Below are 12949 nucleotides of genomic sequence, written 5' to 3'. Positions count from 1 at the left end.
AGAATTTTCTCTTTTGAGGATTCTAGATAGGTAGGTCAGTAGGTAGGTAGATAGATAGATAGATAGATAGATAGATAGATAGATAGATAGATTAGACAGAGTTGTCAAAAGATGGAACCACTATTCATGCAAAAGCTTCCAGCGGATTGTTTCTAAGGCTAGTAGGACTACATATCTAACATTTGTTACCTTATTAAATGATGTTTTTTGTCTAGTGACAGGAGCCTTTTAAGAAATAGAAGGCCGAAGTCGCTATTGTATTAGCTGCATAACAAACACAATATTTTACTAGGGCTGCATAGCAAAATACCACAGACTGGGGGACTTACACAACAGAAATCCTTTTTCACAAGTCTGAAGGCTAGAAATCCAAGATCAAGTTGCCAGCAGGATTCGTTTCACTTGAAGCCTCTCTATTGCAAGTGGCTTCCCTCTTGCTGTGTCCTCACATAGTCTTTCCTCTGGGAACACACATCTCTCTTGTCTCTCCATATGTCTTAAATTCCACCTCTTATATGGACACCCTCAGATATGATTAGGACCCACCTAAAGGCTTCATTTTAATTTAATCTCCTCTTTAAAGGCCCTCTCTTCAAACACAGTCACTTTTCAAAGTACTAGGCTAGGGTTTAGGGCTTCAACGTAATAATTTTAAGAGAGTACAGCTCAACCCAAAGCTTCCATCTTTATTTAGTTTTGGTATTCCCAAACTCTGGTTTCTTTGGGATGACTATACCTTGACCAAATGTTTTATGTCTCTGTTTATGTGGCTTCATCTATATTATCTTTCCAGAGATGTTCTTTTTTTTTAGAGGAATTAAACTAAGATTAATATGATTTTGTTTAACAGTATACGCTATTGTTTTTTCATAAAATACTAGCATTGTTAATTAATTCAAAGAATGAATTGCTAATGATGGATTGCTAAGCAATGCAGGAGTGTGTAAGAGGAAAACTGGAGATGGTGTGGTGGTTGAGATTTTACAAAAGATTCTGACCAGAGCCCTTTCAAATAATAGTAACAAAGCAGACTCCCTGTATCTCAGTACTAGGACATCCCTGACCATGAGATCACTGTATTGTTCTACTGATTCACACACCTTCCTTTGTATTTACCTACCTTTTAATCATCTATATGTCACTGTTTTCAATAAAGAGCTGAAATTAATTTAAGTCAAATGAAAAGAAGAGAAGAAAATTATTTGACCAGAATTATTAAGATTCAGCAACCAAAATACCCAGTATTTGCAAGCATCATGAAAGGCACTGATGGTAGGAACTGATGATATAAAGATAGTAAGACACAGACACCTCACCTTAAGGAATAAGTTAGAGAAACATAAACCAACATATAAACCAATAATTGTGGAATATTTTTCTATAAACGTGACGTAGTGATGGAATATCATAATCTCTGCCTGCAGCTGGTGGAGGACAGTCACCAAAGGATTTTGTCCAGAAGACAGGCTTAACTAGTCCTAGGAAGGACTAAGGAAAGGCGTTCTAAGAGGGAATAATGCATGCAAATACATAGGGGCGTAAAATATCACAGTTTATTCAGGAAACTCCAAGAGGTTCCATCTCACTGGAACAGAGAATATAAACTGAAATGAATAGGACATGAAGCTGAGGAGGAGGGCAGGAACCAGACCATATAGAGTTATGCAATCTATCGAGAGAAGTTTGATTTGCCTCATGCAGATGACGGGGAGCTTTTGAGGGCTTATAAGCAGAAAATAACAAGATCCAAATACAACATGGTTACTAACATGGAGATTTAAATTTAGTTCTGAGATGCTTTGCAGCCAAGTGAAAAGGAAAGCATCTTTGGATATATGGTCGCATTGATGATACAGGAGAATGGATACTAACTTTTAGATCAGGAAACTATCTTCATTGGTATTTAGGTTTGAAACATTTAGCCAACACTATATAATATTTTTAACAGAAGTGGATATTTTATTAGTTGCTTTAATTTTTCAAAGCACTCATATATCTAATCTCTTAATCATCACCATCTTGCAGAATGAGCATTTTCTTTTCCATTTTATAAATAAGGAAATAGGCTCAGAGAAATCATATGATCTAGAGTTATGATTCTGATTTCACCTTGGCACAAATACCTATCTAAATTTTGGTTAAATGACTTAAATGAGATATTAAAAAATCTTTTTGAGCCTTGGTGGTCACTGTATGGACATCCCGGGTTTGATTCCTGGTCAGGGCACACATGCAAAATGACCATCTGCTTCTCTTTCCCTCCCTCTCCCCCTTCTCTCCCTCTTCCTCATGCATGGCCAGTGGCCTGATTGGCTCAAAAATGGCTCTGAATGCTGAGGATAGCTCATTTGGCCCAACCAAGTCAGCCTCAGGTGCTAAAAATAGCTTGGTACTCAAGCATTGGCCCCAGATGGAATTGCTGGGTAAATCCCATTTGGAGCACATGTGGGAGTCTGCCTCACTATCTTCCCTCTTCTCATCTAAAAAAAAATCTTTTTGAGCCTCTTCTTCTTCTTTTATAAAATTGATAGCAGTAGCAATATTTTCTCATAATATTGGTGTGAGTGTTAAAGGAAATACTTATTGGACAGAGCCCTGCACATAGTAATGATCAGTAAGTGATACTCTTTTCTACTTCCCCTACATGTATCTGTACTATGGAGGCAGATTTGGAAAACTTAAGCATTAACTAATTCATGAGTCCTAACACAATTTTGATGTAAAGAGTATATTAAAGGTTACACAAATAATAGTTTTAGCTGACAAATTATTATATATGATAATGTTATGTTATTTATAACATATAATTTATGATATGTATAACATATTATACATGATAATATATAATTTATAAATGATAATAAAGACCCCAAGCCAGAGTCTTTATTATCATGATTACTGACTCTAAGATGATCAAAACATCACTATGAAAGTAAAACGCAGTGCCTCCAAATAAACTCCTTCCAAAAAAAGAATCACCTTTTAAAAAGCACGTGTGATTATTTTCCAATGGAAAGCCTCCATTTTTGATCCTTCATTACATTGCTAAGTGTATAATAAAGGATATAAAATAAAGGCTAATGAAGTGATAGGGCTCGGTAAGTCAATAAAAAGGAAACCATATGTGTGCTTAAGTAGTACTTCTTGAGAATCACATCATGGCAAGATATGTCCAGAGCATGAAATTAGAGAAAGTTTTTCAGAATAAGGTACAGGCTCTCTCAACATTATACTTAACATTGTCCCACTTTATAACAAGACAAAGCAAAAAACAATGTTTAAAAATTTTTTAAATGTGTACTGCTTTTTAAGCCAAGCAATCATTATGGGTAGTGTCCTCCTTTGCCAGTGTTTTCCAAAGACTTTGCAAAGATGCAAGTGTTAAGCTGCGGAAATCTCGTCAGACTCAAAAACCTTTTTTTTTTCATATTAAGTTCTGTAATAAAGCTGTGTTCTTCTACTGTGTTCTTCTAAAGTTGCTTATTTCCTTTTACAAAATATTTAAGAGAATCTTTCCAGATTTCCTTGTTTTGATTATATTTGCCCAAAGAGACATCACTAAGAGTGTGGAGAATTGAGTCTAAACATCTCTTCTACAAACTCAATATCTAGAAAGTTGCTAGTTCTTGCTCCTTTTGGACACTCACTTGATCAGGGTGGTTTTAATTCATGTGGGTAAATCAATCACGTGGCCACATGGTTTATGTGGGTAAATCCTGCAAGTATGTGTGGACACAAATGCTAAATGCATTGTAAGATTTATAGAAAAAGTGTAAGACACAATTCTTGGCTTGAAAAATATATATTTTGATGTTGTTGAAGGAGAGTTAGAGGAGCTCAATGAACCAGAGCTCAATTCTTTAACATAATATAAAACTTGGGGCTAATTATATAGGGAAGACTAAACATTTTTGTATATCAGAGAGCAGGTAGATCGGAGAAGTTGTAGAGTTCATGGACAATTTGGGTTTTTCAATATAAATAAAACTAGGTAAAAAAGAAGAGAGAAGCAGCCAGGAGGAGAAGGGAGCAGGCACGATCATGGTATTGCAGGAAGGCGAGTTACTGTCCTCCAAGTGCAGAGGATGCATGACGGGAGAATTGTAGGAAATTGAGATTAAAAAGGCATGTGGTGAGCAGGTAGAGGAGCTTGGGTGAAATGCAAGAGAAAATAGCCATGAGACATTAAGAGGAATCCTGTGAGTAGTATGAGTAGACGGACTGGGGGAGAGGAGCAGTACGTATCAAGAATCAGGCAGACCAGAAAGGAGCTGCAGCAGTGATCCAGACGTGCAGGTGTGAGGGCATGTGCTGGGTAGTTTACGATGCTGGGAGGCCATGGAGGAGAGGGGCCGGTGCAAGAGGCTCTGTGAATGAAGAATCAGCCAACATGGATGATTAACTGGGTGTAGAGGGGCAAGGAAAGCAGTGGGACAGGCAGTACTACAGGAAAGTTGCTTTTGCAGGGATGTCTTTACTTTTTAGTGGAGGAAGGAGTTTTCCTGGGTTGGAGAGAGAGACACAAAAGCTTAGAACTGGGATGAAATGACAAGACTTCTTTTGGGTAGTACTTAACAGAGACAAAGCTGAACGTTGGAGGATAGATAAGGTCTCAGAATATTGTGGTGGCCCTCGAGAATTTTTATTCATAATGCATGTGTTTGTTATTTCTCATAGAAAACTTTGCATCAGGAATACACAAAAGCATGACTACATGACTGGTGGCACTGCAGTATGAACCTTCCTGGAAAAATTCCTTATTATCACAAATATGAAAGATTTAAAAAAAGTTTTTAATATTTAAAGACTTAATACTTTAGGATATAACAACAAAATGCTTATTTACTTAGAAAAGATTTATGCCATAACCCCCATATAGGAGATAGGTGGTTTTAAATTTGTGATTATATGAGCATAAAATTTTCTATTTACTATCTTCTATATACTGTACAGAATGCAATATGAAATATGCATATATTTTGTAAAGTATTATACAATATTGGTATAACATATGCATGCACATTCTATAAACAGAATATTTGAGAGCCATTGTTAGAGTATATTAATTATAATGTATTTTGCATGTGAAAGTAACAAGTAATTTTTTTCACATATTTTAACTGCAATTTAGGTAATGACCCCATAGGCATATTTTCTGTGGCTTTTATGAATGACCCCATATTCAGATATTCTTTAGAAATGAGCTTTGGATAGAGGTTGGAAAAGTACCTCTCCTTTAGAGCATTGAAATAAAATATCTCACATCATTGTCCAGACATACATACCTGTCAAATGAAATATATTTGTTTGAAAAGCAACAAACAGAAAGCCTCTCTCAGCATGTGCCATTTGTCACTTCAGTTTGTAGAAAAGGGGACTGTGTTGAAATCATTTAAGGTATGGCATAGGCTGGTCAGTCCTGGCAGTCCAGAAGGGAGGATGCCCACAACATCGTTACATTTCACGTGTTTGTTCGTCTGGAGATGGCTGCAATCAGTCATCTCACATATGGTTTGAAAAAGGCTTGTCTCCCAGGCAAGCAAACTGTTATTTAAGTACACAATCCACTCTACTACTGCAACAGTTTTGCCAAACTTATCCAAGTATTCTAACATGCTTAAAGATGATATAAATATCATTTATGGCTAGCAGTTTTCTTCAGACTATATGGAATGTCTTCCTGCTGCCTGATCTAAGTGTCCCAGTTTACATTATGGCCTTTACTGCCTCTGTTTGATGGAGTGATCAGTAAAAATTTAATGACACTATAAAATAATAAAAATGTCATTAATTTACCACGGATCTAGGATGCAGTGGTTGTAAAGTTACATTAATAAACAGAATATTTTTTACAACAAAAAGCATTGTTACGTGGGAACGTATAAATAACACACATAAATTTAAGAGCAATTTTACTGTTAGCACACACATTATTATGGAATAGCCAATAAGTGTATAAAACATAGTATATAAAATTTTATTAAAATATACTGTGCACATCAAAAATTCAGCTTTTATCTAAGTGCAAAGAAAAGCCATTATTGTGTGCTTACGGTTTCATTGCTGTTCTTTCCCCATATCACAATTTTACATTTGTTGCCAGTAAAAGGAAGTTGACTTTTTTTTCTCCAGATGGAAACAAACCTCTGTTCTTTCAGTTACCCCAAATCCATTCTTTCTCTCCACCGATGCAAAGACAAACTTGATCAATCTTACCGTGGCAGGGAGGGGAGAAGTTGCTAATTTAATGCAAAGTTAAAAATAATGCCCAAGGAGTTGAATGGTTTGTTCAGTGACTCTGGAAATAGGGATAATAATGCAGCAGTCTATCTGTCATCAGTGAGGCTGCCCCGCCATTGACTCCGATAATCTGTGAAGATGATGGATTCCCAGGTCCTGTGGCTTGTAATATTTAACATTCATCAGCTTTCACTAAAGGGGGCTTTATCATTTAAATATCTTTATTTAATATGCAACATCTACCTCATACATCATAATTTCAAAGCACTTAGAGAGCCAACAGTCCTAAAACACAGAAGAGCTGACTTTAATTTTTTTTCAATAACTTCTATGTTGCATGCATGTTTGTGACTAAGAATGCATAGGTGTCTGGCCACATCGTTGCATTACATTTTACTGTCAACTTGAAGATTGGGGAATTTCCCTGGGCGTGGGTAAGTTGAGATTAAGTTAGCATTGAGGTGTTCTGCTTATATCTCCAAAATACCTTACATGAGATATTTATGTACATTGTGAGAGCAAGTTCAGGAGAGTGAAAAAATTTGGAGTTAAGAACTTGCCACCCACCGCCTATGTTTATTCCGTATGGGGCATACCCATTCGCTCTTAGTGAGTAGAGGCCAAAGCCTCTTGTAACTAAAGTGTCCTTGAACTCCCCTCTGTGTTCACATGCACATCCTGTGTCTACTAGGCTCATGTTCAACATCACCAGTAAAATCTTTGCTTAGCTCAGCTTCCCAGAGCTAACTTATAGACATCGGGCCCTCTTATCTTAGTTATGTGGCTGGCAAAAAATATTCTGATCTATTCTTTGAAGAAAGGAAGAAAATCTTCTGGGAGGCCAGGTAGAAATTGATATGAAAGGGCTTGGCTTTTCAGGGTCCTACTTTAATCTCAAACACAAATGCTTAATATTACCTAATATAAAATGCAGCCCACTGCTCCAAACAATTTTTATCATTGATTTATTTTCTGTCTATTTAACGAGTGTTTCATGGGATATTCTTCCTTGACTTCTACTCTGTCAAAATATTGATATTTTGTAAGGAAAGTATCTCTGCAGAAAAAAAAAATTTCAATGAAGTTAGAAAAACATATGATTTTAGAGACACTGGGAATGTTCTGAATGTTTTTTGTTATGATTAAAAACAAGCTGATACTATTGAATTGTGAGCGCATTCACTTTTTTTTAAATAAAAGATATTATCATCATGTAAGCTGTGTTGCCTTAAGGTTTTACAAACCATAGCCTGTAATTTTCCCTCTTCTCCTTCCTTGTCAAAATATTGCTATTCTTTCAGAAACTTTATTTATTTATTTACGGAGAATATTTTTTCGGTAAAATCAAAGAGAATGAATGACTGGAAAGATATTTGAAATATGCATGTTGACAGGTAGCACGGTCTGTTGATTTTCAGAGAAAGTTGTTTCTCCCCCCATGAAAACACAAGTGAAACGTTGTTCTTCCAAGAAGACTGCAGGTGTCACATCAGAACTCCTTTTGCATGTGACACAGGGAAAGCATATTCACATGCAAATATTTGGAATGCGAAACAATCTGATAAAACAAAGGTTGAATATTTCACTTTCCCTGGTACTACTCATCTGCACTTTAATTCTTTCTCTTTACATCATGACAACCAAAAGTGCTACTCAGAAATAGAAATTGGATGATTAAAAGCAGCTGTCCTCCCTCCGACAATGTGTGAAACTCCCACATGGCTCGTGGTCGCTTTTTGCTGTGGCCTGCGTCTGGGTTAATTCTGTTCTGTGCAGCACTGTTTTCACATAAGAAGATATCAGGGAACCAGACACCCAATTTGCTTTTTATTTTCATTCTGTTTTTTATAGGTGTCGTATTTCAGAGGTTTCTTCACAGCGTAACTAGTTAGTTAGTATTACCCAGTTGGGGAAATTCGTGATAATATTGTGGCAAATTTTTCACAGAAATGGTGCTAGATTAAAGCAAGGTTTATGCTGTGTTTTCTTCCAACACAGATTTCAACATATTCCATGATGAAGGGGAACTGGAAGACTTCTTGCACAATTTGACTGATGGGAATTAATTATAGAAATATAATGATATTCAAAAATAATCATATTAGAAAGCACAAACGTAGTGAGACTGTACAAATGAGACACAGACTCTATCAAGTAATTGTATGTTTGCTCTTTAAGAATATTTCCAAGTTGCTAAACATCTTACAGAAGAGAACGCTCGGAGTGTTTTCGTCTAATGCCGAACATGCTCAGTACAGAACTAGGTCATTGAACAATAGACAGAACAGCAATCAGCACTCTCCTGCTGCATAATGCATTCAGTATAACATGCAGAAACCATTCCCGGAGCTGCAAGCTGCTATTTCATGTCTGTAAATTCAAGCTGACATGACATTTAATATTGTTTCGTAGTAATGAACAACAAGGTTTCATTCATTCATAAGCATAACACAAAGCCAAGTTTGAGTCTGGAGAGTAGCGAGGAGGCGAGGAGGGGACATGCACTGTGTTTCCGTAGACAAGAACACCATATTAATGATGGTCAGTGAGCCCTGCTACTGATCCAGATGGCTGCGGAGGGAGAGTTCGTTGTGATGTTTCAGGCTCCTGCTTCTAGAAGAACTGGTGAACAAGTAAAACACCTTTGGGTTTCCCTCCTATAGTGGCAGGAGTATTTAACTTCCTTGACTCAGTGGCAGGCTAGAAGTAATGTCTTCCTTTTCACATCCCAGGGAGTTACAGTTGAAACTCCTAAGCAAAATAATAGTGTCAATGCCATCATCTGGTCTGCCTGCTTTGAATATTTGTTTTTGAAATTCTCTTGCATAAAATTCTGGTTTGTCTTTCCCTAGGAATACTAGGTTAAACTGTGGTCTCTATATGGGAAAAGGCCTCTCCCATTACAGAGCAGAATGCATATTTTAATGGCAACTGCTCTTTCAAGTTTTGCACCTTTGGCTCAAACTTCTCAATCACATTCCTTTTAGATTACCGGAGCGAGTCCAACAGAGAGAAGATGTTCGGTGCAGTGTGGGCAGGTTCCCTCACCTACAGGTGCTGCGGAACCTGTCAGCACTGTCAGGGCTACCATCAGCCTTCCGCGGAATCCTCCTGAAAGATTTCTGAGCCCAAGATGAGCAGAAATGATGTTTGTCAATCCAAGTTTTGCCCATTATGCAAGATAGAAACTGAAAGAGAAAAGCGGCTGCTTTGGAAGCTAGAATAAGCCTCTAATTATTCTTTCCTCTAGGAAAGAACGCGCTTTGAGAATCTGGGGCCCCAGTTAACAGGAAAGTCAAGTGAAGATGGAAAGCTGGGCCCAGGTGTCATCGATCTTACTCGGCCGGAAGATGCAGAGGGTGAGTGGCTTCTCCGTAGCTCTTTTGTGCTGGTGTGTTTGTGAAAGTGTGTCTGACTTAGAGACAGGATCTCATTGTCAGTCTTGAGAGTATCAGCTCAATTTTCTTGGCAAAGCAGAGGAAATGTTAGTCATTACTTATTATAGTTGAGGACTTCGAGATGCAGCTAGATCCTATATTAGCTGGACACCCAACACTCCAAGTACTTCAAGGTGCCATTTCAGTTTTAAACTAAAATGACCCTCCGCATTCCAATGAACAACAGGATTCTGTTTCATTCACTTTGCTGAATTATTTTAAAAAAAAAAAAAAAAGGACAAACATAAAAAGAAGAATTTTTTTAACCTCAAATCAAGTGATCCTCAGGTACAAACAATTTTGGGAACTAAATGATGGTTTGAGCATATATAGCATAAAATTAATAATGGCTTGAATAAGGCCCAAGCTGGGTCTGGGCACTAACCATTACTAAAGTCTTTTGAAACTCTGGGTTGAAGGGCTATTTTCACTCTCAGTGTGATTACCCACAGCACGACCGGTGCCTGTCCGCTCCTCTTCCCCTTTTGTTTGTTTGTTTTAAATGCACAAGCAGCAAATCAGCAGAAATTGCTCCCCAGAGGCGGGGTACAATTTATGAGTTAGGTCAGCACTTCAGTAGTAATGCTGCCCGGTTATTTACTGTGTCATCACAGAGTAGGGACTGGTTTTCCCGTTAGTTGTTCCTTTGGCAGAATCCCTCCCAACAGTCAGGGAAGATTAATTTGTTCTCTTTAGAGTAACACAATACTTCACCTATCTTGGGTCCCAGCTCAAGTCCTTCTTTTAGCTTCAGGGGAAGAATTCTTCTATTATCCATTTTACTGGCAGTATTTCTTCCAGGACCCTAATCCCCTGAAAACGTATGAAGACATTTCACAGCAGCGTCTGAACTGGGCATAGCTTCCAGTGACAGCTCCTGGCCATCCCAGGCAGTTCGGAAATCCCTGGCATGAGCGCCAACGTGGGTGTTGTCAGACATTAGGAAGCACTACAGAGAGTTTGCAGAAGGCAGATTTTTCATACCGGTTGGAGAGACTAATGTTTAATGATAATCCTGGGGACAAGGTATTAAAGTAAACTTTGATTAGTGTATGTGTATGTGTGCAGGGGGTGGGGGTGGAGAAGGAAAGAAGAGGAGGAGGAGGAGAAAGAGGAGGAAGAGGGAGAGATAAAGCCTCAAAACCAGAAATATACTTACTGTCTTCTATGAGAATATGTACCGACAGCCCATTGACTTTTGCATTTTTATAGGCACTTAGAAGCACAAGTTTTCCTCTGGTGAGGATTGGGGTTCCTTGGCCAAGGGAACCAATAATAGGTCTGGCCCATCTCAATTTGCTTGGGAGATTGTACTATAAAGTAACTAAATCCTTGACCATACACAGTGAAATAGTATTTTCCATCACTTTGAAAAATTCAGTCTGTTCATTTATTCAATAGACTAGGAGTTGCAGAATTATATCCTTATCTTTATTCTAACAGAGGTTTCTTAATCTGTCATTTATCCTTCTGCATTTGGTTTTTTAACTGTATAATGGGTGTACATACAGTAAGTTATTTCTTAGTAGTGCTAATAATATAGCTGATGATATGTTCTTGGTAAGTTAAAAATTATGGTAATTTATAACGATTATAAAAAGAAAATGTGAAAAACTTAATTGTTGAAAAACATATTGTATAGAAATATCTTTGGAAATTCTATTCAAAACCAGATAGTTGGAATTCAAACCAACTTCCTGGTTACTTTTTTTTTGGGGGGGGGGCATTTATCAATCACTTATATGCCAGAGAATGTGCTAAGTTTTTTACACACTTTATTTTTAAATTTAAAGCTCATACAACTCTGTGAAGAAGGTATTATTATTTCCATTTGATAGATGAGCAAATAAGGCTGAAAGTGATTAGGTAACTTGCCCCTGGCCATCAGCTAATAAGTGCCGAGTTGGGAGTTGAGCCCAGGCCGCCTGGCTGCAGTGCCCAAGCGCCTCAGTTGTGTGCTCCATTGCATGCCCTGTATATACAGATACATATGTGCTGCCTTCATTTTTCTGAACAAACTTCATGTGACCTTCCTCAGAATGGCCCATTTCCTCTCCCCTAAATATAGCAAGTCATGCCATCCACCAGCTCTCGTGTTACTCTGTCACACAGAGCAGCAGTGCCTGGTGAGTGTAATAGCAGAAGGGCTACAGTGGCCCAGGAGCTTAGGGAACGTGTGCAAACCTCCCTTCAGCAGCTTGCCCAGAGTTGCCATTGAGACCTCATGTGCTTTGGGGGACTGTGAGTTCATGAATGGAGTCAGATTACATGTTCTAACAGCGACAGAAGTGCGATGCCTTTGTGAGGACTGTTGGGATGGGTAGCAGCCTTCTGCTGACTTCAGGAGATTTCCTGGCATTTGTTCAACTGTGAGCTGATTGCAAAGCCTGCTGGAGTTACAGTTCCTATTAAAGTCAGAATAGATAACAGGTACACATAATACTTGCTCCACTTTGCTCCTTTCCCTATGCAGGAAGAGTAATCAGGGACTGAAGTGAAAGAATAACTAAAAAATTTATAAACTTTTCTCTCAGTTTGTGGTCTTAAAAAGCAAGCAAGCAAACAAGTATTTCTGGAGTAGATACTGTATGCCAGTCCCCAAACTGGACACTGGATAAACTAAAGGCGACAAAGCAGATATGTCCCTGCCATCTTGGAGTTTCTAGTCTAGCGCAGGAAGACAGAAGATGAAGAAGAAAACGTACATGCAGGCAGACAGACAGATGTACTTATCATTGAGAAAAGTGCTGAACAGATCAGACTCCTCCGCGTCCCCCAGAGATTCGGAGTGGAAGCCACTTAGGTCATAGTTCATGTGACAAGTGAGTTTTGAGTTTTGTGGCTCCAGATCAGGATGTCATCCCTTCACAGTCCATACACGATCACATCATGTTTCCTCTTCTTTGCAACAGAAAAAAAACACACCTTTTTTTTCAGTTTTTATTGTGATATAATTGATATATATATAACCTGTGTAAATTTAAAGTGTACAATGTGGTGATTTTATACATATGTATAATGAAAAATGATTACCACAATAAGGTTAGACAACACATCTGTCACCGAACATAACAACTGCTATTATTATATTGATGAGAAAATTTAGGATCTACTCCCTTAACAACTTTCCTATGTGTAATGCAATATTGTTAACTGTAGTGGCCACACTGTACATTAGACCCCAGAGCTTATTCATCTTACAACTAAAAGTTTGTACCCTTTGACCAACAGCTGTTCTCTCTCCCTACCCGCCATCCTTGGCAACCACCATT

General features: G+C 38.0%; 1 protein-coding gene across 20 annotated transcripts in view; it reads left to right on the top strand.

The window, feature by feature from the left end:
- The window catches only part of SOX6 (SRY-box transcription factor 6), a 650826-nt gene that overhangs the window by 592196 nt on the left and 45681 nt on the right, over positions 1-12949 (top strand). For all 20 annotated transcript variants that reach the window (XM_066251030.1, XM_066251027.1, XM_066251026.1 and 17 more), the window contains one exon: positions 9491-9599. In XM_066251030.1, coding sequence (XP_066107127.1) covers positions 9491-9599 — 109 coding nt within the window. The remainder of the gene's footprint in view (positions 1-9490; positions 9600-12949) is intronic.

This window comes from Saccopteryx bilineata, chromosome 1, assembly GCF_036850765.1.
Source record: "Saccopteryx bilineata isolate mSacBil1 chromosome 1, mSacBil1_pri_phased_curated, whole genome shotgun sequence".
NCBI classification, from domain to species: domain Eukaryota; kingdom Metazoa; phylum Chordata; class Mammalia; order Chiroptera; family Emballonuridae; genus Saccopteryx; species Saccopteryx bilineata.
Note: the sequence above shows the minus strand (reverse complement) of the source record. Positions and strands in the feature narration are given on the sequence as shown.